The sequence below is a fragment of the Cuculus canorus genome, chromosome 5 (genome assembly GCF_017976375.1).
Source record: "Cuculus canorus isolate bCucCan1 chromosome 5, bCucCan1.pri, whole genome shotgun sequence".
In the NCBI taxonomy this organism is placed as follows: domain Eukaryota; kingdom Metazoa; phylum Chordata; class Aves; order Cuculiformes; family Cuculidae; genus Cuculus; species Cuculus canorus.
Genome location: NC_071405.1, coordinates 44,431,339 through 44,451,536, shown reverse-complemented (window position 1 = coordinate 44,451,536; position 20,198 = coordinate 44,431,339). Strand labels below are relative to the sequence as shown.

General features: G+C 49.7%; 2 protein-coding genes across 11 annotated transcripts in view; both read right to left on the bottom strand.

Annotated features, from left to right (window-relative positions):
- Window positions 1–109: 109 nt before the first annotated feature.
- On the bottom strand, window positions 110–3,711 carry IRF7 (interferon regulatory factor 7). The gene is made up of 10 exons (XM_054067993.1): window positions 3,579–3,711; window positions 3,330–3,489; window positions 2,845–3,045; window positions 2,529–2,574; window positions 2,303–2,425; window positions 2,057–2,215; window positions 1,775–1,900; window positions 1,273–1,653; window positions 947–1,062; window positions 110–517 (listed from the first exon to the last, which is right to left on the bottom strand). The coding sequence occupies exons 1-10, from the start codon at window positions 3,599–3,601 to the stop codon at window positions 371–373; spliced, it is 1,482 nt and encodes a 493-aa protein (XP_053923968.1). The 5' UTR covers window positions 3,602–3,711; the 3' UTR covers window positions 110–370.
- Window positions 3,712–6,148: 2,437 nt separating this feature from the next.
- Window positions 6,149–20,198, bottom strand: part of SLC25A22 (solute carrier family 25 member 22) — a 50,577-nt gene continuing 36,527 nt past the window's right edge. For 8 of the 10 annotated variants that reach the window (XM_054067263.1, XM_054067267.1, XM_054067261.1 and 5 more), the window contains 5 exons: window positions 14,352–14,470; window positions 12,551–12,722; window positions 11,609–11,763; window positions 10,654–10,729; window positions 7,577–9,862 (listed from right to left, as the gene is read on the bottom strand). In XM_054067263.1, the coding sequence (XP_053923238.1) occupies window positions 9,709–9,862; window positions 10,654–10,729; window positions 11,609–11,763; window positions 12,551–12,722; window positions 14,352–14,470 (676 nt within the window). In that variant the 3' untranslated portion in view covers window positions 7,577–9,708. Of the gene's footprint in view, window positions 9,863–10,653; window positions 10,730–11,608; window positions 11,764–12,550; window positions 12,782–14,351; window positions 14,471–20,198 lie in introns of all 10 variants that reach the window. The other 2 variants (XM_054067269.1, XM_054067271.1) reach the window with 2 other exon arrangements.

Here is a 20,198-nt window from a genome sequence, read left to right as displayed (position 1 = left end):
ATGGAGGGAGTGAGGGTGTATGGAGGCCTCAGATTGATAGTGGGAGCAGACGGCTGGGCAACATCAGCACGCACAAAGCACTTTTCTCTACACGTATATTTAAACCTAGAACACTTAGGAAAATAAATATATAAATGACCACATTCCACAAAAAGACAAGTTAGCAGCTGGTGCAGGGAAGAAGCGATTTGTTAGGTCCAGGACCGGCTGGCGAAGCATTCCTTGGCGTAGGGGGGAGCAGAGGAAGAAAGGTCTGCACTATAGTCAACCTGCCATGGTGTTACTGGAGGGATGCTGGTTTGTATTGGCCCTCAGTGGTCCCTGGCTCGCTGGTGCCTATCCCAGGCCACAGGGAGCAGGGCTGGGGGGATCAGTCCGTCTGCATGTCGTACTGCTCAATGAGCTCGAAGAGGCTGAATGAGTTGGAGAGCTGCAGGCTGATGGTGCCACTGTCAAGGGAGGAGGCTCCCTCCCGCAGCACCTGCTCGTACCAGTACTCGCAGAACTTGGGCACCAGCTGTGGCAGCAAACCAGCAGTTAGGCACAGCCGCCTGATGTGGCTGCAATGCCCTGTACAGCCCTGTCCTCCTGGAGTGGAGGAAAGAGGTGTGTGGGGCATCTGGACCCCAAGGGTCTCCCTCCTCAGGCACCCAGACCCCCAATCTTTACTGGACAGCAAGGGTCTTCCTCCTCAGGCACCCAGACACTGATCTCCCTTGGCCCCTGAAGGTCCCTTTCCCTGGCCCCTGAAGGTCCCTTTCCCTGGCCCCTAAGGAACTCGTGTGTCCCTCGGGCCCCTAAGGGTCCTCCTCCTCCCCAGGCACCCAGACCTGCATCTCTCTCAATTCCCCAGGGCACCTCTCCTTGGTCACCCAGAGCCCCACCTCCTCTGGCCCCCAAGTCTCCCCCCGCCCTGGGAAGCAGTGGTGAGTGCTGGCCTCTGCACCTTGACCAGGATGAGCTTGGATTCCTTGGGCTTGCGCTTGAAGGACTGCCCGAAGCAGAGGTAGATCGTGAAGTCAGGCGACCGTTGCCTTTGGTGATTGCGGAAGTCCCTCAGCTCTGCAAGGGGAGACCAGGCTCAGTTTTAGTGTGAGCCCAGGGGACACTGGCCTTTCGGCTGGAAGGGTTCAGATGCTTATAACATCCTGGAGCTGGCTCTCACGAGCTCCAAAACCAGGACGCGGGGGGTAGGAGATGGGGGCTGCGGGGGGAGGGAGGAGGGAACGGGACATGGGTCACTCCTGCCCCATAATGTGACACCCCTGCCACCTGTGCAAAACTCATTGAAGTCAAAGATGGGGGTTTCCTGGTCCCGGCAGAGCTGATTGGGTGGTGGGTCTCCGATGCACTCAAGCTGCTGGGACAGGGCCCAGAAGACCTTGCACTTCTTCAAGCGGGTGGCAAAAAGCTTGCAGTCGCGTTGTTCCAGCTGCAGTCCTGTGCTGTACAGCAGCTTCTCGGTGTAACGTCGCTGCTTGCCATCAGCCAGCTCAGCGGGGCTGGGAAAGTGCACCAGCTGCCCAGGGCGCAGGGCCACTGCCGGGTCAGAGGTCTGGTACACCAGCAGGCACTGGCTGCTTCTCACCACCTCCTGGTGGAAGAGCTTCCCCCGGTAGTAGATGCTAATGTCCAGGATTGAGATGATGCCATCTGTACAGTGCAGTAATCAGAAGCCGCACCACCCCAAACACCCCTCCCCCCATCATTAAGAACTATTAGTAATTATAGATAATATTTATTACTAATAATTATAGATATTAATAATTCTCACCTGTGTTATCATCTGGTGGCTGTGGCGGTGGCACAGGACTGGTGGTGGGGGCGGAGAGTATGGCTTCCCCTGGGGATGGCATGGGAACCGTGACCTCTGGTGTGTGGCACGGTGGTAGCATGGCCCCTGCAGCAGGAGATGGGCAGCGTGGATATTGTGATTTGGGGTGCACTGGGGTGGGAACAGCTCTGGAACAGGGTGCACATGGCAGCACCCTCACCTCTTTCGACTCTGTTGTGGCTTTGCCATGGCCAGGGCTGGATCCTGCCCCACAGCACTCACCTTTCTCCTCCATCAGCATGGGGTCCAGGTTGCTACAGGCACCCAACAGGGGCTCCTCTGCCATGGGCAACCATTGCTGATGTGCTGGCAGGGGAAAGCAGCTGTTTTGGCTGAGATCTGGGTGAGGCTGGAGCAGGGTGTTTTGGTGGCGGATGTCCCCTGCAGGGAAATCACCAGTGGGAAGGAGCTGGGATCACCCACCCATGGGTCACCCACTCTGCACGCTGTGAGTGGAGCTAGTCTTACCTGCAGGCACCCAGGATGGGGCTGGGGAATCTAGGTCACGGCTGGAGATGTTGCACAGCTGCAGCACCTGTTGCAATATCTCCATGTCCTCCAGCATTAGGGGTTGTGTGGGGTCGGTGCTGCCTGAGTAGGCATACAGTGGATAGGAAACCTCACAACCCCAAAACCAGGCCCTGCTGAGCCTGTTGGGGTAGCACCTGCAAAAAATTGGGGGACTAGTGCCTACCTGGGAGGGTGATTTCTGGGGGTACATCTTCGGGGTTGAGCTCCATCTGGAAAGGGAAACATGATGAGGTCTTACCAATGTGGATGGGAGGCACTCAGCCTCCCCCATATTTCAGCTGGGTGCAGGGCCCCAGCTTAGGAGCACACCAAGGACATTGGAGTGCAATGACCAAGTAGTGGTAGTGGGGACCACTCCGCAGTGGTGCAGCTGCTGCTGGTCCACTGCAAGGACAGTGCTGCTGAAATCGCCTTCGTCACCATGCCAGAGGACAGCTGGAAGGTGAGTGGTGTGAGCAGGACACCCTGAGATGACTCACCTCATCTCCAACACAGCCCTTTGTGGGCCCATGATTGCCGGAAACAATGGTGAAGACCTTGTGCGGGTCATCACCAGACTTGGAATTGTCCTCCAGCAGCTTGAACATGCCAGTACTTGTCAGGGCACCGCGGAAGTTGGTCTTCCATTTGGCTGGTTGCTCAGGGCACCCCTCATACCGCCCACTCGCCTCTGCCCAGGCCTGGGGCACACAGGGAGAATGAGCACAAGGACCATGGCTCCATTAGCGTGGAGGTTTCAGGAATGCCTGGTCTGCCTGTACTTCCCAATTGCCACATCCCACCCACTTTTAAGCCTTCAAGCTCACCCCCTGCCAGCTCCCCTCCCACCCACCTTGAAGACCTCGAGGTCTATGCTGGTGCCCCCATCTCACCCACCCTGAAGACCTTGAGGTCTGCACTGGTGCCCCCACCTCACCCACCTCGAAGACCTCCAGGAAGCTGCTGGCTCCCTCATCTCACCCACCTTGAAGACCTCGAGGTCTGTGCGGGTGAGGTCCCTCCTGGCGTTGTGCTTCCAGGGGACGCGGAAGGCTCGGCCAGGCTCGGTCCATCGCAGCCCGTGGAACCTCCCGCTGTCGACGGCGCTGAGCAGCCACGGCGCGAACCGCAGCTTCGGGGCGGCCCTGGGAGCGCGGGGCGGTCAAGGGGGTCGCGGGGGTCGCGGCGGTCGCGAGGGTCGCGGGGGTGTCTCTTACCCCTGCGTGTCTCTTACCCCTGCGTGTCGGAGGCCGCCATGGCGCGCGGCGGGGTGGTGGGCGGGGTGGGACCGCTCCTGCCCGGCGCTTTCGTGCTCCTTCGCCACCGCCCCGGGTTCCTGGAAGCCGCGTCACGTCCCGAAAGGGAAAGCGCGTTCGCGGGGATAACAGGGCGCGGGAGGGACTGTGGCTGCCGGGGAACCCGCGGGTCACCATTCATTCATTAATCCTGCTTGGTTTAATCCTGCCTCCCGCCGGCCTGGGCCTCTGTGCTGGGGGCACACAGACAAGCCAGGCCCGGGAGGGCGCGAGCCGGGGTCTCCGGCAGCCAGGGCGCTCCCGCCCTGCCCTATCCCCGGCCGGGCACCTGCACGGGTGAGGGGAGCAAGTGTTGATGTGCTGGAGGGTAGGGAGGCTCCAAAGCGATCTGAACAGGCTGGACCGCTGGGCTGAGGCCCATGGCATGAGGTTCAACAAGGCCAAATGCCGGGCACAACACCTGGGGCACAACAACCCTATGCAGTGCTACAGACTGGGGGAAGAGTGGCTGGAGAGCTGCACGGAAGAGAAAGACCTGGGGGTGCTGGTTGACAGCCGACTGAACATGAGCCAGCAGTGTGCTCAGGTGGCCAAGAAGGCCAATGGCATCTTGGCTTGTATCAGAAACGGTGTGACCAGCAGGTCCAGGGAGGTTATTCTCCCTCTGTACTCGGCACTGGTGAGACCGCACCTCAAATACTGTGTTCAGTTCTGGGCCCCTCACCACAAGAAGGATGTTGAGGCTCTGGAGCGTGTCCAGAGAAGAGCAATGAAGCTGGTGAGGGGGCTGGAGAACAAGTCTTAGGAGAAGTGGCTGAGGGAATGGGAGTTGTTTAGCCTGGAGAAGAGGAGGCTGAGGGGAGACCTTATTGCTCTCTACAACTACCTGAAAGGAGGTTGTGGAGAGGAGGGAGCTGGCCTTTTCTGCCAAGTGACAGGGGACAGGACAAGGGGGCATGGCCTTAAGCTGCCTCAGGGGAAGTTCAGACTGGGTATCAGGAAAAGATTTTTCACAGAAAGGGTCATTGGGCACTGGCAGAAGCTGCCCAGGGAGGTGGTTGAGTGACCATCCCTGGAGGTATTTAAAAGACAGGTAGATGAGGTGCTCAGGGACATGGTTTAGTGGCACATACGAATGGTTGGACTCAATGATCCAGGAGGTCTTTTCCAACCTGGTGCTTCTGTGATTCTGTGTCAGAGCTACTGGGACACAGCTCCTGAGCCTGGCAGCTGCTGAGCACCACAAGCATCTCCAGCACCGCTGTGTGGGGTGGCGACACCACAGCTTTGTGTAAAAGAAGTGGGGGAGGGACAAAGGAGCCAGCAGTGCTCAGGTGGCCAAGGTGGCCAATGGCATTCTGGCCTGTATCAGACAGTGTGGCCAGCAGGACCAGGGAAATGATTCTGTCCCTGCACTCAGCATTGATGAGGCCACATCTCAAATACTGTATTCAGTTCTGGGCCCCTCACTACAAGGACATTGAGGTCCTGCAGCGCATCCAGAGAAAAGCAACAAAGCTGGTGAAGGGGCTGGAGAACAAGTCTTACAAGGAGTGGCTGAGGAAACTGGGGTTGTTTAGCCTTGAGGAGGCTGACATTATTGCTCTCTACAACTACCTGAAAGGAGATTGTAGAGAGGAGGGTGCTGGCCTCTTCTCGCAAGTAACAAGTGATAGGACAAGCTGTGCCAGGGGAGGTTCAGATTGGACATTAGGAAAAAAGTTTTCACCGAAAGGGTCATGGGGCACTGGAACAGGCTGCCCAGGGAGATGGTTGAGTATTTATCCCTCAAGTATTTAAGATGGTAGATGAGGTACTTAAGGATATGGTTTAGTGGCAGATAGGAATGGTTGGACTCGGTGATCTCAGAGGTCTTTTCCAACATGGTGATTTTATGATTCAATGAAATCAATCACAGAGTCACGCATTGGCTCCGTGTGTATTTCAGGACCAGCACCACCCTTGCAAATGGATGAATTCTGAGGGGTCCCACTGGCCGTGCCAGGCCCCAAAAGCCAGAGGTGAAGCTGGCAGAGGTGGAGCAGGGGCCCAGGCAGCAGCACCTACCCCTTCCCCAGAGAGGGGAAGCGGCACTCAGCTGGGGCTAACAGCTGGTTTCCAGTAACATGGGTCCGAGGCATGACTGCCTGCAACAGAAATGGTCACCCTGCCCCTCATGGCCATTGTGGGGCAAGTTATTTAATTTTTGCATTAAATTAGAGAAAAATTAGTGAATAACCATGACATCAGGTAGGTCATATGCAGCCCAAGCGCTCACCCTTGCTGCGTCCCCTTGAGGCCATTTGAGCTCTGCGGGAAGCAGTAAAACAAACCAAAATATCCCTGAGTTTACAGGAGTTTTATTACGCAAGAACTAGAGTGGTCCATCAGGGCTGAAGCATGGGGGTTTGGCATATTTCCATCTACAGCTCTTGTTTTTAAGGAAACTTCCTCTTCTTTCCAGGAGTGTCTCCCTACTCTTTAGCAGGGCCTCCTGTTTGGTTTTCCAGGACATTGCCTATTGTTCTCCAAGAAATTTCCCCCTTCTTTCCTGGAACTTCTCCCTACTCTTTAGTAGGGCCTCCTGTACAGTTTTCCAGGAAATTTCCTCCTTCCTTCATAAGAATCCCCCTATCACCTTCCAGGAAATTTCCTTGGTGATCTCCAGAGTCCTCCATCGCTTCCTAGGAATTTTCTCTCTGCTTAGAGGCCTTCTATTGCTTTCTAGGAAGTTTCCCCACAGAAAGCAAGACATTTTTTCCCAAGAAATCTCAACCTTGCCGTGCAGGAAATTCCATTCTGATTTCGAGCAGTTCCTCCTTTGGTTTCTGGGAAATTTCCCCTCTAGGAAATATCAGCGTTACTTTCTTAAGAAATGTCACTTTTGCTTTTCAGGAATTCCCTGGTAGTTGAGGAAATTCCTTTCTAGGAATTTTCCTCCTTTGATTTCTAGGCTACCCCCATGCTATGGCCTTCCAGGAAGTTCCATTATTGCTTTCTACAAATTTCCAGAATACTTCCCCACTTTGCTTTTGAGGCATTTCCCCAGTGCTTTCAAGAAAATTCTTACATTGTCTTGCAGTAAATTTCCCCTTTCTTTCCCAGGATATTTTACTGTAACTGTCTAGGATGGTTTCCCTTTGCTTTTCAGGAATTCCCCTACTGGTTTCCAGGAAAATTCCCTTTTGCTTTGTAGGAATTTCCCCACAGGGCTTCAGGAAAGTTCCTCATTGTGTTCCACAACATTCCACCAGCCCAAACCGAGGCACCTGCTTGAACTCATGACAGGGGCACCTCCACCAAAAGGTATTTAAGGGCAGTAAATACCATAAAACTCAAAACAAACCGGAGCTACAAGATCCACGGTCAGGGCAGGAGCAAGAGACAGGGCTGAAATGGGACAAGGTATGACTGAAAAGGGCCTGGGGTTGGTGGAGGACCCTATGCCAGAGGGACGGGGTAGGACTGATCCCAGGCTGACTACTGTCCCCTGCCCAGGGACAAGTGACATCTGCAGAGAGGGGAAGAGAGGTGTGCTTCTCCAAGTGTATTTATTTACTTTTACTCCTCAGTACTGCAATCAATGCTTATGAGTTTCTGTTAATTAAGTTTATGGGAATTCTCCCATTTTAAAGTCTTATTTTTTGAGGGCAGCGGCACCCTGCCTGCCTGGGGGGCTCCTATGGAGCCACAGTCACTACCTCCTGCCACCTCCCCATGTCCTCTTGATTGAGGGACATATCCCAACAGTGAAAAATCAGCCCCTTCAGGTCACCAGCTCCAACATGGTAGAAGAGGAGCTAGAGATGTCAGGTGGAAAATTCAGTTTTACAGGGAGATTTTTAAAAGAATCTGAAAGAACAAGGAGAGCTTTCCCTGAATTTCAGCCCTTCACCCCACCAAGTTTTCCTTCAAACTTAACCTCACAGTATAAACACCACCCACCCCACCCCCTGCAGCCACAAGTCACCCAGCTTCAGGGGCAATCTTTGCAGGAAAAAGGGCAAGCAGAAACCCACAGAGTTTTATTGGCAAGGTTTCTTTTGGGGACCCTACTTGTAAGTCACAAAGCAGCAAGGAATGGGGCACCTTGGAAAAAAAAAAAAATCTCTCTTTTAATCCGCCCAAGAGAAATCCAAAGCAAGATCCACATCACAGCACTACACCACACAGTACAGCCATCTATCATCAGATAGATTCTTTGCACAGATTCTTTGCACAGATTCCTTCACAGATACACAGAGAAGTCATAAGAAAAGAAAGAAAAATAAAGAAAATTATTCACATATGCAAAGTGACAAGTAACAAATCAGCCACAGAACAACTTTTTTGAGGAGAAAAAGGAAGCATCAAGGAAGAAGGCCCTCAACGTACACGTTTTGCAAAAAGCTAACTCAAGAATGTTGAAACAGAGGCGGTTTTCTCTTGAACACTAAAACCAGGGATATTTTTTTTAATTAAGTTAAATATGCATTTGAAACACAAACACCAAGCAACTGCCTGGACAACAAAGCAAAAAGGAGGAATAAAAAGTGAATTCAACCAGTTTAATTTAAACACCAAAGTCAGGTGGATTGCATCAAATGGAATAAATAATGGAGCAGATCAAGCTGGGGTGGTCGATCTCACACTTCACATCACTTAAACTAGAATTAATCACACAGCCCATGAGAATACTGAATGAGGAAGTCCTCTGACAAGCGATGTTAGCTGGAGCAGCGTCCCTTTGACAAAGCAGGTTGTAGGTATGGATGTGCCCCCTGACACTCAACAATAATCCCAACCCCAGAAGTGAGCAGGATGACAAGGTTTTGTGATCCAAAGGACTTGACCCCATAATCACGTACACACAAGCAGCTCCCTGCTCAGGGTGAGGGAACCTTCCGCCTCTTCAACACTAGCTGGCTCCAAACACGCCAAAGTCAAACATCAAAGTACAACTAGAACTTGTGTTTTCACTTTACAAGGTGAGCACAAAGGCATGGTATTTCTAGCACAGCTCCCCAAGGCTGGGCACCGCAGAAGCATGTCAGGTGCCTCCTTTCATACACCTGGGGCCAGGCTGAGAGGGGAAAAAAAAGATACAAAAAAATCAGCTAATCTACACTTGTGGCCACTGCTTTTACACCCCAGGAGTGGGCAGACTTAAGGAATGTAAGTGGTTTCTTGCTGTTTGGTTTTCCCTTCCCACAACCCCCGCATTAAAAAAACCAAATGAACAAAACCCCCCCCACTCATTACAAACAAAAATAAACTGATCCCAAGTTTGTCTCCCTCCCCTGCCTGTAGCCAAGCAGTGAAACACCTTCAGAAATTTGTGATCCCACGTATATATTCTCTACAGAGCAGACATCTTGTCTCTGCACCTCACCTGGATGTTCCCATGACACCTAGGTTAGGAGGGACAAGCCTTTGCTTTAAAACAAAAAATAATAAAAAAAAAAAAATCAATAGTAATGAGCCTCTTTTCCTTCCTCTGACCTTCAGGAAGTTCATCTAAGCGCAGCTCATTTTTGAGGAAGGGAGAAGGGAAGGGTGAAGACTTCTAGGTCAAGGAGCTTGCCAGATCCAGCACCCCCACTGCCATGCCTCCAGTGGTGATGGATAAGCCTCCTTTTTACAGTGCACACTCTCGACCTGGAGCCAGCAGAGACAAGGAAGGGCTGAGAGGACACAGCTGCCCCACCAGTTCTGCCTCAGATAGCTGCCAACTCCAGGAAGAAAGAGGGGGACTAAGGTGGATGAGGGTTCAGCTTATTTCTTTCCCATCCCTCTTCCTCCCATGGCTGGGAGGAGACTTCTGGGTCTGCATGCCCAGTCTGTGCTTTTCGGTGTCCTTAAGAATGACAATTTAAAAAAAAAAAAAAAAGGAAAAGAGAAAAAAAATATATGCATAATTTGGTATTGGCCATGGAACGAGTGGGAAGGGGCAGGTTCCAGACAGACACAGAAAAGACTCTCTCCCTCCCTGCATTTCCTTGTCTGGAGACCATGTCCCCCCAGCGTCCCTGCGCGAACCCTTTGTGCTGTTGCTCTGACATCAATTGACACGGATGATGAACATGAGGATGAATTCAGTACTGTAGAGGGCAGGAGGGCACACTGGGGCTAGGCCCGGTGCTTGGGAAGCATGTCCAGCAGGAACTCTGCGATGCCAATGAAGTAGACAACTTGTGCAATACCGAAGAGAGGAGCAATGACCAGGGCTCGGCAGTATGCCCCTTTCAGGAAGGCCATGGGCCCTTCCTTCTGCCAGATCTTCCTGTAAAGAAAAGGCAGAGACAGGTAAGTGTCCATCCCACCCCTCTACCATGCCAGGAGAGCCTCTAGCCATGGCTTGGCTTTCTGCCTCCCTCCAGAGACTAAAGCCAGGGAAGCGCTGTCACCTGGCACTGCCTCCACAGCACATCACCCACTAACTCTCACGTGAATGCCTCATCCCTATGTCTGGCCAAGAGCATCTGCCCAGGTCTCGGTCAAGACATTCCCTGTTCAAAAGCTGGGGCCATCTCCACTCTCAGTATGGCAGACAGCCAGATGGCAAGGGGCTCTGGCTACAACAGTAATACAGAAGCACAGCACTGGTGTTTTGAAACTCCCTGCATGATCTGAAGCAGCCAGAGCACAGTTTAGAGGACAGTAGAGCCAGAGAGCGCTACTGCAGCTGCTGTTCAGAACAGTCCTGTCAGGGGTATGAGACAATGCCGTAGGATTTTCAGACAACTGGGCCTTGGGAGAGACAACCACAGCATTGCCTCCATTTGCAGAAACAAAAGCTCAGTGCTACAACTGTTGGGACTTGGATGAAACATTCGAACATAAATGCTACATTTACCTTGCTCAAAATAGGAAGAAGTTCTCTTTTACATACCTATATATATGAACAGTATATATCTGGTCATATATCTATGTATCTATCCATATAGATATATATGTAAGAGCACAGGTTTGGAGGGAACTTGAAACAGAGAAGCTGCTGGTTAGGTCTAGAAACTGCACTGCCAGTGCAGTGCTGTGCATCGGTGTGGTGTCCTGCTTCAGGAGGAGCCTTACTTGGTGCAGTCCAGGATTCCTGAGTAGGTGTCCTCATTCACTCCTCTCTGCAAGGACTGCAGCCGCGTTTTGATCACTGGAGAGAAAGAGATTAGAGAGGCAGCGGTGAACATTGGGAATGCAGCATGCTCTTCAGGAGGCAAAAGCCATCCTGAGAGTAACGCCTCTAAAACACAGTCAAAAAGAGACCACCAAGAATACAGACCATTTTCATACATTTATGAGCAACATAGGGGAAAACAAACCTATTCCTTGAAAAACGGACAAAAGAAAAACACAGCTACCCAAAAACCAGCTCCCTCCCATCACTGTGACCAAGGTTTCCAAGGCTGGCTTAAGTTTTAAACACTTCCAAATTTAGGTATCTTTCTTCAGTGGGAACTGATTTTCAAATACTCAGCTCCTTCTGGAAGAAGTATTCAAAATATACAATGCTGCTTTTACAGTTCTTAACACCTTGGAGAGTGAGCAATATTGGGAAGAGAGCAGCTACTTTCTGGTGGTTTTCACAGCAGAGAAACCAGGGTGGTATTTAAGGCAGATGCTGTGGAGTAGGAGAAAAGACCACAAAGCTGAGGCTCTCCCTGGTTGTCCATGACTATATGCATGTAAACAGTCTGCATACTATCACTCCACATGGAAGCGTGCCTTTTCAGGGGCATGTTTGCAGCCATTCCCGCAAAGAATGGCTGAAATGAATGACACCCTCTTCCTCACTTACCTTGCGAGTACTGTAAACCTCTGTGTAAGCTGTGGTCAAATGTATAGCTAAGCTGAAGGAAACATCGTCTGAACTGGAGGCAGTTCAGATAGCAGAGCTTCACTCCTTTACTGCCCTGGGCACTTAATGCCGTGAAGAGGCCGGCGTGGTCACCCTCCTCACCTAGCCCACTTGTGGGCCTCTGACTGCTGTAGCTTGGTGCCAGGCCACCAGCACAGACTACTTGGGACTCACCATCACAGGGATTGACAGCCACCGCAGCCGTACTGCCAGCCACACATCCAGAGAGGAAGGACACATAGAACGGAGCCTTGACATTGGGGTCTTTCTGTCCCAGCTTGTTTAGGTTTGCAAACAGTGGGAAATAAACAATGGAGAATGGAACATCCCTGCAGTGGGAAGGGAAGAAAGAAGAAAGAAGAAAAAGGATGTGCAAAGTCAGAGCAGCACATCAACAAATTGAGCATCAAAGGAAGGGCTGCAAGCATCACGCATTGTCTGTACAGTCATGAACGCAACACAGACATCCCAGCTCTGCGACTGCAATGCAGACAGGAGCTGAAGCTCAGCAGGAGCTACACAAAGGACATGGGAGGCATGCAGCCCTGCAGAGTCAAACAGCCTCCCCTTGACTTCTCAGCACTCAAACTGAAGACCCCAGCGCATTCAGATGTCAATTGTTTTGTCCACTTTTCTTAATTACAAGAGGTTCACATCCTCCTCCCCATCCCACTGGGCAGTGCTTTAGCCCTGCCTTTGTTAAAGCAAGAGGAGAGTCACTGTGAAAGCCCAGTTAAAAGTGTCAGAGTGGGCACCAGTCCTAGCACCCAGTATGCTCCATGGGCCAGAACCTGTTTCACGCTCTGAAGTCAGAGGCTGACAGTTTTGTTTTGCCAGCTCACAAGGACTTCTTTACAGTGTTAAAATATGGACCGTTTGGGAGACAAAAACCTTCCACAGAAAGCAGCAGAACAAAATCCTCCAGGAACAAAAAGGCAGCCTCCCTCACCTTCCCTTCTTTAATGTACAAAATCTGTACATGGAATCCAATCCAAATCAAACCCACTCCCTCCCAAGCCAACACCTCCTTTGCAGGCTCATCCTCTGCGTGGCTGGGGCCTGGAGGTTCAAGACTGGAAACACTGGTGCTCTGTGTTCAAGCTCATGCCATCCTACCTTAGCAGTGTGGCTCCCAGGCCCTTGTAGAGTCCCGCAATGCCTTTGCTCCGCAGCAGCTCCCTTGTTATCTGTGTTGCTGTGGTACGTGTTTCCACTACTGGCTCTGCTGCCCCCGCCACAGAAGAAGAGGAGAGCTGGGCCTGCGCTGCCATCAGTTTCTTCTGCGCCGCTACAGAGTAGCAGAGAGAGCACTGGTCTGCAAGACGCTCAACAGCAGTCTCTTGCTGCCTGGTGCCATGGGACAAGGAGCAAGTGGCAGATCTCCAGGTGCACCAAAACATGCAGACTAAGGCCAGCCAGGTGCTCTGCAAGCTTTCGCTCTCGATCTGCCTATCTCCCTCAGCTTGAGACAACCCAGCCTGTCCCAGCCATTGATCTGGCTGCTGCACTCTCCTACTGACTGATTTTACCTAAGCAGGAGCAGCCTGTGATACAATGCCTCCGAGGTGCAGAGTAAAACAGCTGCTGTGCAGCAGATGACAGTACTTGCACCCAGCTACATCCTTAAATCTTCAGTAGTACAAAGGAAAGATATTCATCAATGAGAGATGTTCAACAGTTCTGTTCTTTGCTTACTTCCCTTGAAAGTAATCACTAACCTCAGCCACATTTATAAACACAGCCTAGTTTCTCCCAACCTTTTCAACCTGATGCATTTCTGCTCTTTGGCCAGAAGATGGAGAGCACATCAATCTGTAGGCAACCTCTGGCTGCCACCAGCACATCATAGGTCTCTTGCCACACAGAGAACAGGCTTTTCACATTTTTCGAACATTTTAAAATAATATACACTAAGAGGATCAAATCTGCACTAAAAACAGCAAAGAGAGGAAAGAAAAAATAAATCCATGATTATTCAGGAACATCACATCAAAGGATAGATTTAAGAACAAATTGGCCCATTTTCCAGGAAAGGCCACAAATGTGGTATCTAACAGTGTCATTCAGGGCTCCTGGGCAACACGGCCATAACCTGGGCTGACCTCTGGAAGAGATTAAGGGGATAGCAAACAGCTCTTTCCCCGAGAGTCTCTGTGCCATTCTCACCAGAAGCACTCTACAATGTTTGAGCCAAAAGGCTCATACTCCCTCCTGCCTCTGCCTGCCGCCTCCTGCCCACAACCCTGACAGTCTGATCCCAAATATCTTCAACACTCAAACTGAAGAGCCCAGCACGTGCTGAGGTCAATCATTTGGCCGACAAATCCAGTGTGGCAGGAGAATTTTATTTACTGTTTCAGCTGAGCTGCTTTTGTCAAGAGGAAAAAAAGAGACAGTAAGAGGTTACACAAGTCATTTGGAAGGACACACCCTTGGGAAGATGTTAGGGAGGGGCTACAGGTGGGGCAGAAGAGAAAGAATAGACATTAGAAAACATGGAGATGGAGGAAGCACCACAGGAAAAGCACTGGAGGTTGCTAGTTCCTTCTTGGGTGCACAGTAACTAACAAGTTTTAATCACCCACAAGCTGACCACCCAGTCATCTCTCCTGTTTCTCTCCATCCACTAGCAGCATTTGATGTTTCACTTGCTAAGCCATTTGCTCTGAGCAAAAAATATCATTACTTTTTGTAACTGCAACGGCTTCTGAAAAGCTAGGTGAGCAAAGTGTGGGGGGAAATGAGTTGGGAAGAGGAGGAGAAACTTCTGCTACAGCCTCAGATACCACTGACTTTGGAGAGTGGGGGGACGGAGACGGGTTTTTTTCCGCTCATTCCCTTCCCTTCTGTCTTTACAGCCCAGTTCCAGCCCTTTCCCCCTGCCTGCTCAGTGCACAGGGAAAATAAGTTCACATACCAATTCGCCCTGCATCCTGCAGCTGGATTTTGAGCATCTCCATGGGAGTGGTGACAATCACCTGGCAGGTACCGGCACCGCAGCCAGCCAGCATCTCCTTCAGCAGTGTCAGCTTTTGCCTGCCCAAAGAAAAGACAGAATCAGTTAGAGGAGCTGGCCTGGAGTAATATGGGGACCGCTGGGTGCAGGGGCTCGAGGCACACCTCTGACCCTGAAGGTTACAGGAGAGGCAGCATGAGGGACAGAGCTTGGCTTGACAGCCCAGGCTTGGCATCTCTGCTGGCATCACCTGATTTGGAGAAGACCCATTTCGGCCTCAGAACATTCAGAAAAAGCCACAAAAAAGCCCAGCCAGAACAGCCCCAGGTGGGAGCACACAACCCTCTCCATCTCCAGATAGAACTGCAGCTCTCTTCCAGCCCAGTGTTGTCCCCAGTCAGGACACAGCCTTCAGAAAGGGTTTCACATCAGAGGGCAGCAGAGGACCTGAGCATTAAGAAGGATAAGCAGCTTTCCTTCTGCCAGCCTAGTCCTTCAAACACCATCAACATTCCCACAAACAAACAAACAGAGACCACAGGGCAAGAAGCAAGGAGGGCAAAATGTCTGAGTTGCTGCTGCTTTGGAGTTCTTTGACAAAACGAAAATAAACAGCAAACATGAGAGTCAGGGAGGCAGCTTCTCTGGTAAGGAGCCTGAAAAAGTAGCCTTTGCACTAAACTGGTCCTGCCTGAGGGGCAAGGGACAGGATGGATCCCCAGCACTGCAGCTTTCTGCCTCCTCTGCATTGAGAGCAGGGATTATCAGCAACATGTTCTTGCCTAACAAAATGCAGAATTCCATAGCTCCCACCATCCCAAAGGTAGGAAACAGCCCAGCTAAGACTAAAAAGAAGAACTCAGGACACGAATGCTCCCAAAGCCTCAGTTTTCAGAAACTGATTAGTTTTTGCCCTGGGGGAAAAAAAAAGTCTCAGCCCTTAGCTCAAGAAAACATCAACTTGATTTAAAAAAAAGAAAGTCTCTGATCTGTTCTTTCCTAAAAGGAAAAAATAATATATCACAGCCAGAGGCAAAGAGCTTTTTTTCTGGTTTAAGCACTATTTGTGCTCCCCCTAGCCCTGCTTCTGCAGCAATACCTCAATTTAACTTACACAAGACAAGTCCCCAAGCTATGGAAAAAAGTCCCACAATGATATGCTCTATTCTCCTGCAAAACCAAGTCATACTCCCTTACCAGGGTTTTCATATGAATGCACACAGACCAGAGCTACAGCACTGTGGGCCAGCAAAGACATTTCAACGCTAACCCTACAGGAAAGGGAGGGGAGATGCGCCATAATCCTGCTGGCCCACTGCATCAGCCGGATCAATTTCTCCACCTCTCATCTTCTCCAGGGAGGATATTGGACCAGGGAATTAAAGGCACAGAGCCACAACGGAGATTACCAGTATTAAATATAGAGTTCTCCTGCGAGGCTGTAGGGAGGAGTATTTCACAGTCTCCTCTTTACAAATTCCCCCACAGATGAGAAGCCGAAAAGAACAATGTCTCCCACAAAGCTACCCACATAGGCACTGAAATATGCACAGTATGCTTTCCTGAAGGTATGCAAGTGTCAGGGTGTGCAAATCCAGAGGTCCCCCCGGCCCTGACACTGGAGGTGGCCAACTTATGCCTCTTCGGTGGTCTGACTCACAGTGCCAGTCTGTGTGTGGCTCGATACAGTTAGCAGCAAGGCTGTACAACTCCTACCTTGGCCATGGGAGGAAACAAACTACCCAAAGGAGCTGGCTGCCAGCCCCTCTTTATGGCATAGCAGAGGACCTCCAGTTTCAGCAAGAGCCCTGAAATACATGTCTTCTGGCTTTCATCAGGCCAACTGCATTGATACCCAATTCAAACAATTAGGAAGATTTGCCCTACGTGTTCATCTGTGGACCATCATGCCAGACAACAAAAGTTGTCACACATGCCAGTGTGACCCAGCAAAGGATGTATGTGCATAGGTGTAGTTTAGAGATGCCAGATACATCAAGAGAATCTAGGACAAGTGATTTCAGCTTTTGGTTTCCTGGGAACCGGGGGAGTCCAAGAGAAAAATAGACCAAGATAAGCAAATCTTTTGTCAGGTGGTTTAAAATTAGCCATAGAGGGGTCAAACTCCCTTTGCAAAACCTCACCAGTCTGCACTGGAGTTTGAAAATGCAGAGGAGTTTGAAGGAGTTTGAAAATGGTTCATCTCTAGATGACAAAGGGGTTTAAATATTGAAGGCACCAGAGGCCTTATCGTCAGTTGTTTAAAAACTGGCACATCTCAACTAACTTCAAAAGCTGCAATACCAGCAAGAATCTGGTCCTACAAACATGGAAACCATCTTTTATCACAGCAAGAGGTTGTCAGATGTAGCACATACAAAAGCTTCAAATTCTGTACCAGCAGAAACCAGTCATTCCATTTTTTTAACTGACATGCAATTAATTAGTAACAAATCAACAATATCAGATATGAAGGGGAGAAAAGTCATGCTTGATCTAAATTAGAGTTTCAAGATAGAGCTGAAAAGTAACAAAGCCAAAAAGCAAGAACAAGATGTTTATGGAGGGCTTTTCAAAAGCACTGCATTAGTTGTTAGGATGTCTCTAAAAGCATTGGTATATTGATGTCACATGGGAGCAGAGTTGGATTTTCTTTTAGTTTTTGAAAAATCTTGACCATGTAGGACTTGGCTGTGCTTGGGCAGGAACCAAAACCAGACATTCTGGAACAAGGATGACAAGATTTCCAAAGACGGAAATCCTTTGACCTGAGGAAACATCCATTCAAAGCCGTACACTTCTATTTGCAACCCAAGAAGCTATGGTCCTCAGCCTGGACATCACCTTCCTCACTCAGAAAATAACGTCTGCATCTAGTCTGTCAATCCAATGGATTGTACAAAGCTCTCCAAGAGTTTCACACTAGTTAGTCAAATAATTTAAACAGTAGGTCTTTGATATGGATTGGGGGATCAACATGCAGTCGCCCTTCAAAGAGGGGCAATGTGTCTGCCACAGCCACATAGAGACATGCATGCAAACTGCCAGTCAGCCCCTTTAACCCAACCCCTGATCTTCCAAGAGAGAACAAAAAGCTATTGCAACTGCACTTCAGAAAAACTAGAACTCTGATGCAAAGAAATGTAAAAGCAAGAAATTTCCCATTATAAGCTCCCACTCACTTCTCATGGCAGCTCAAAAATGCCTCAGACAAGCAAAACAAAGCACTGATGTGAGACAGATCCACCTCAAAGTAACACCACTGGATTAAACGTTGCTCCAGCAAACGTTACGGTACAACCTACCTTTGGCTGCAATCTACCTTTGGTATTGCATGTTTAGACTAAGTTAAGAGGAAGGTGACTCTGTGCTGGCATCCATTACATCAGGCTTCCCCTGGCAGGAGATGTTCAGTGTTTTGTTCCAACAAGAATGTCTGTGGAACTTAATGAACAGGGCAACACATCTGGGCATGTTGAAAATGGACACATCCCATGTTTTGTCATGTCAAAACACGCACCCAGAATGGAGACAAGGGCAATGTTCTTTCACAGGTGTATTCTGTGAATAAATAGCCCACCTCTACCTCTCTCCAGATGAGCAGTTGGAAAAAAAGTCAGCTCTTGCTGACCTTCTATGTCTACAACTTCAACCCACTGTAATTCCCCAAGCCTCTGCATGCTAAATGAGGCCTCCCCAAGCCCAATAGCTATCCCTGAATAGGCACAGTGAGATTATCGCTCTTAACTGCCTCCTTCTCTAGAAGAAGGGCTGGATTCCCCCACCTATAAGTCCCAGTGGGCTGGATAAGGGTTCTCGGCAGTGAAGTGTCAGGATATCCAGTGAATAACCACAGGAGAGATTGCTTTGGCCCACAAAGTTTCCTGGCCAGAGGAAGACCAAAGCACAGTGTGTGCACGGCGACACAGCAGCTCAGCAGCAGGACTAGTAGCAGCATTCCCCCTTCCTAAATCAAATGCCTCACATGACGGCCTGTCTATGAGCACTGTGAAGTTCAAGGATCAACCAGGCCATGCAATAGCTACTTAAATAGATGCCACAGAAGAGATGATCCGAGTATTTTAGGAGAATCTGAAAGGGGAGTAGATGAAGGAAGCAGCCCTAGGAAGACGTATCAGTTGGGAATACAATGGACAACAAGCTCCAGTCCTCACATTGACATGGGTGAGAAGAAGTGCCTTGCTTGTCTCAGGATTACAGGTGACTATTTCTCTTCTCTGAGCAAAGCTACAAGGCAAGGGGAAGCAGAAAGGAAGAAAATTTGCTGGCATCAGCAATGACACAACACAATCGTGCTTGTCTTCCTAGGAAACTAAACTCCTAAGTCAGCAGATTGCCAGCCTTTGCTCCAGAACAGCAAACAAAACAAAGGTCAAGATTAAAGAAGACAGGAGACGTAAGGGAATAACACACCTTGAAGAAGAAAAGCAGGAAACTCATCCAGGGTCACTGGAAAGTTTTTACAAGCAAGAAATCTCTTTTATAAGAGGTCACAACCTTTTTACCACAGCTAAGGCAGAATATTTAACCAAGAACCTGAAAAACGAACAACAAAACCTGGCAAACACATGCCAAACACAACAGCGGTCTGGGACTCAACACTTCGGAGATAAACATGAAACCTTGTAGGACATTTTAAAGTGACTGGTTTTTATGAAGTGTTTAACACCAAAATTCAAAGAGGACATAAAAAGGCAGCAATACTTACATGCATCAAAGAGGCCTTATACACTGAGCACCCAAAAATCAAATGTACTTAAAAGGCTACCAATTTGAATTGCTTTCTTAGCTTCATACCCAAGTGCTTCACGCTTAGCCTTAGTGACTCCTCACATCCTCTGCTCTCGATAATGAAGCTGCTGCTATTTTAACAGCAGCTGTGAGATTATGGGTCTCAACTAATCCAACTTCAGAAATCCAGAGCAAAAAAAATATCCCATCAGCTTCCAGCAGCCCAAAGGCTGGAAGTTTCCTCTCTCTCTCTCTCTCTCTCATGTCCTGCCTTTTCCAGCCACGTGGTCCAGACAGCACAGGGTGCCACAGGAACAAGAACCTGTCTGAAGACTCTTCTGTGGGTCACCTCTTCTACTTGTTCTCCTGCGAAATGCAGAGACCCTCAGGCCAAAATCATCACAGGACAATGTCTGACCCCTATGGCCTTTCCTAATCAGAGTCACTGGGTGTCCTTCAGGTTTTTCAGCATCTTGGTTTTCCTCCTTTCCTCCATGGCATTGCAAGCGGTTTTCCAACACTCGCACAACTCACCCAGGCCTCCCTTGTTCCTACATGACCAGGACATCTTAGGAGGACAGTTTGTTTCCTCATAAAACAGGAAGCTTTAGCAGTAGGCTGTCAGAAAGGTCTTGATAGCAAAGTGAAAACAGGCAAAAAAGCAGAAATCAAGTCCCCTAGACTGCGAGCACACAATCTTCCTGCACCAAGAAGAGTGGCCCCTGAACCAGTCTCAGGGTGGAAAGGGCTGCAGGAACAGACATCTCCAGTCTCTTTACACCAACAAAGGCATGGGGCCCCACGTGAGTTCCTGCCCCAATACTCTACCTCCAGAAGCATCCAAGAACACAGCCAGGGAAAAGGGAGTCTAGCATAAACCTGCAGGGATACATCCTTAGAGCAGGAGCTTCCTACGCCACCGGTGTTGTTTTCAGTCTGGCCTTTCAAAAACAGGCTTTATGCCATGTTTCTTCCTAGCAGTTTAAAAGCAAGCTCATTTCAATAAGAAGTTTTGCAAAGGATAAAAAAAAAATAATGCACGCTAAAAGTTGTTGT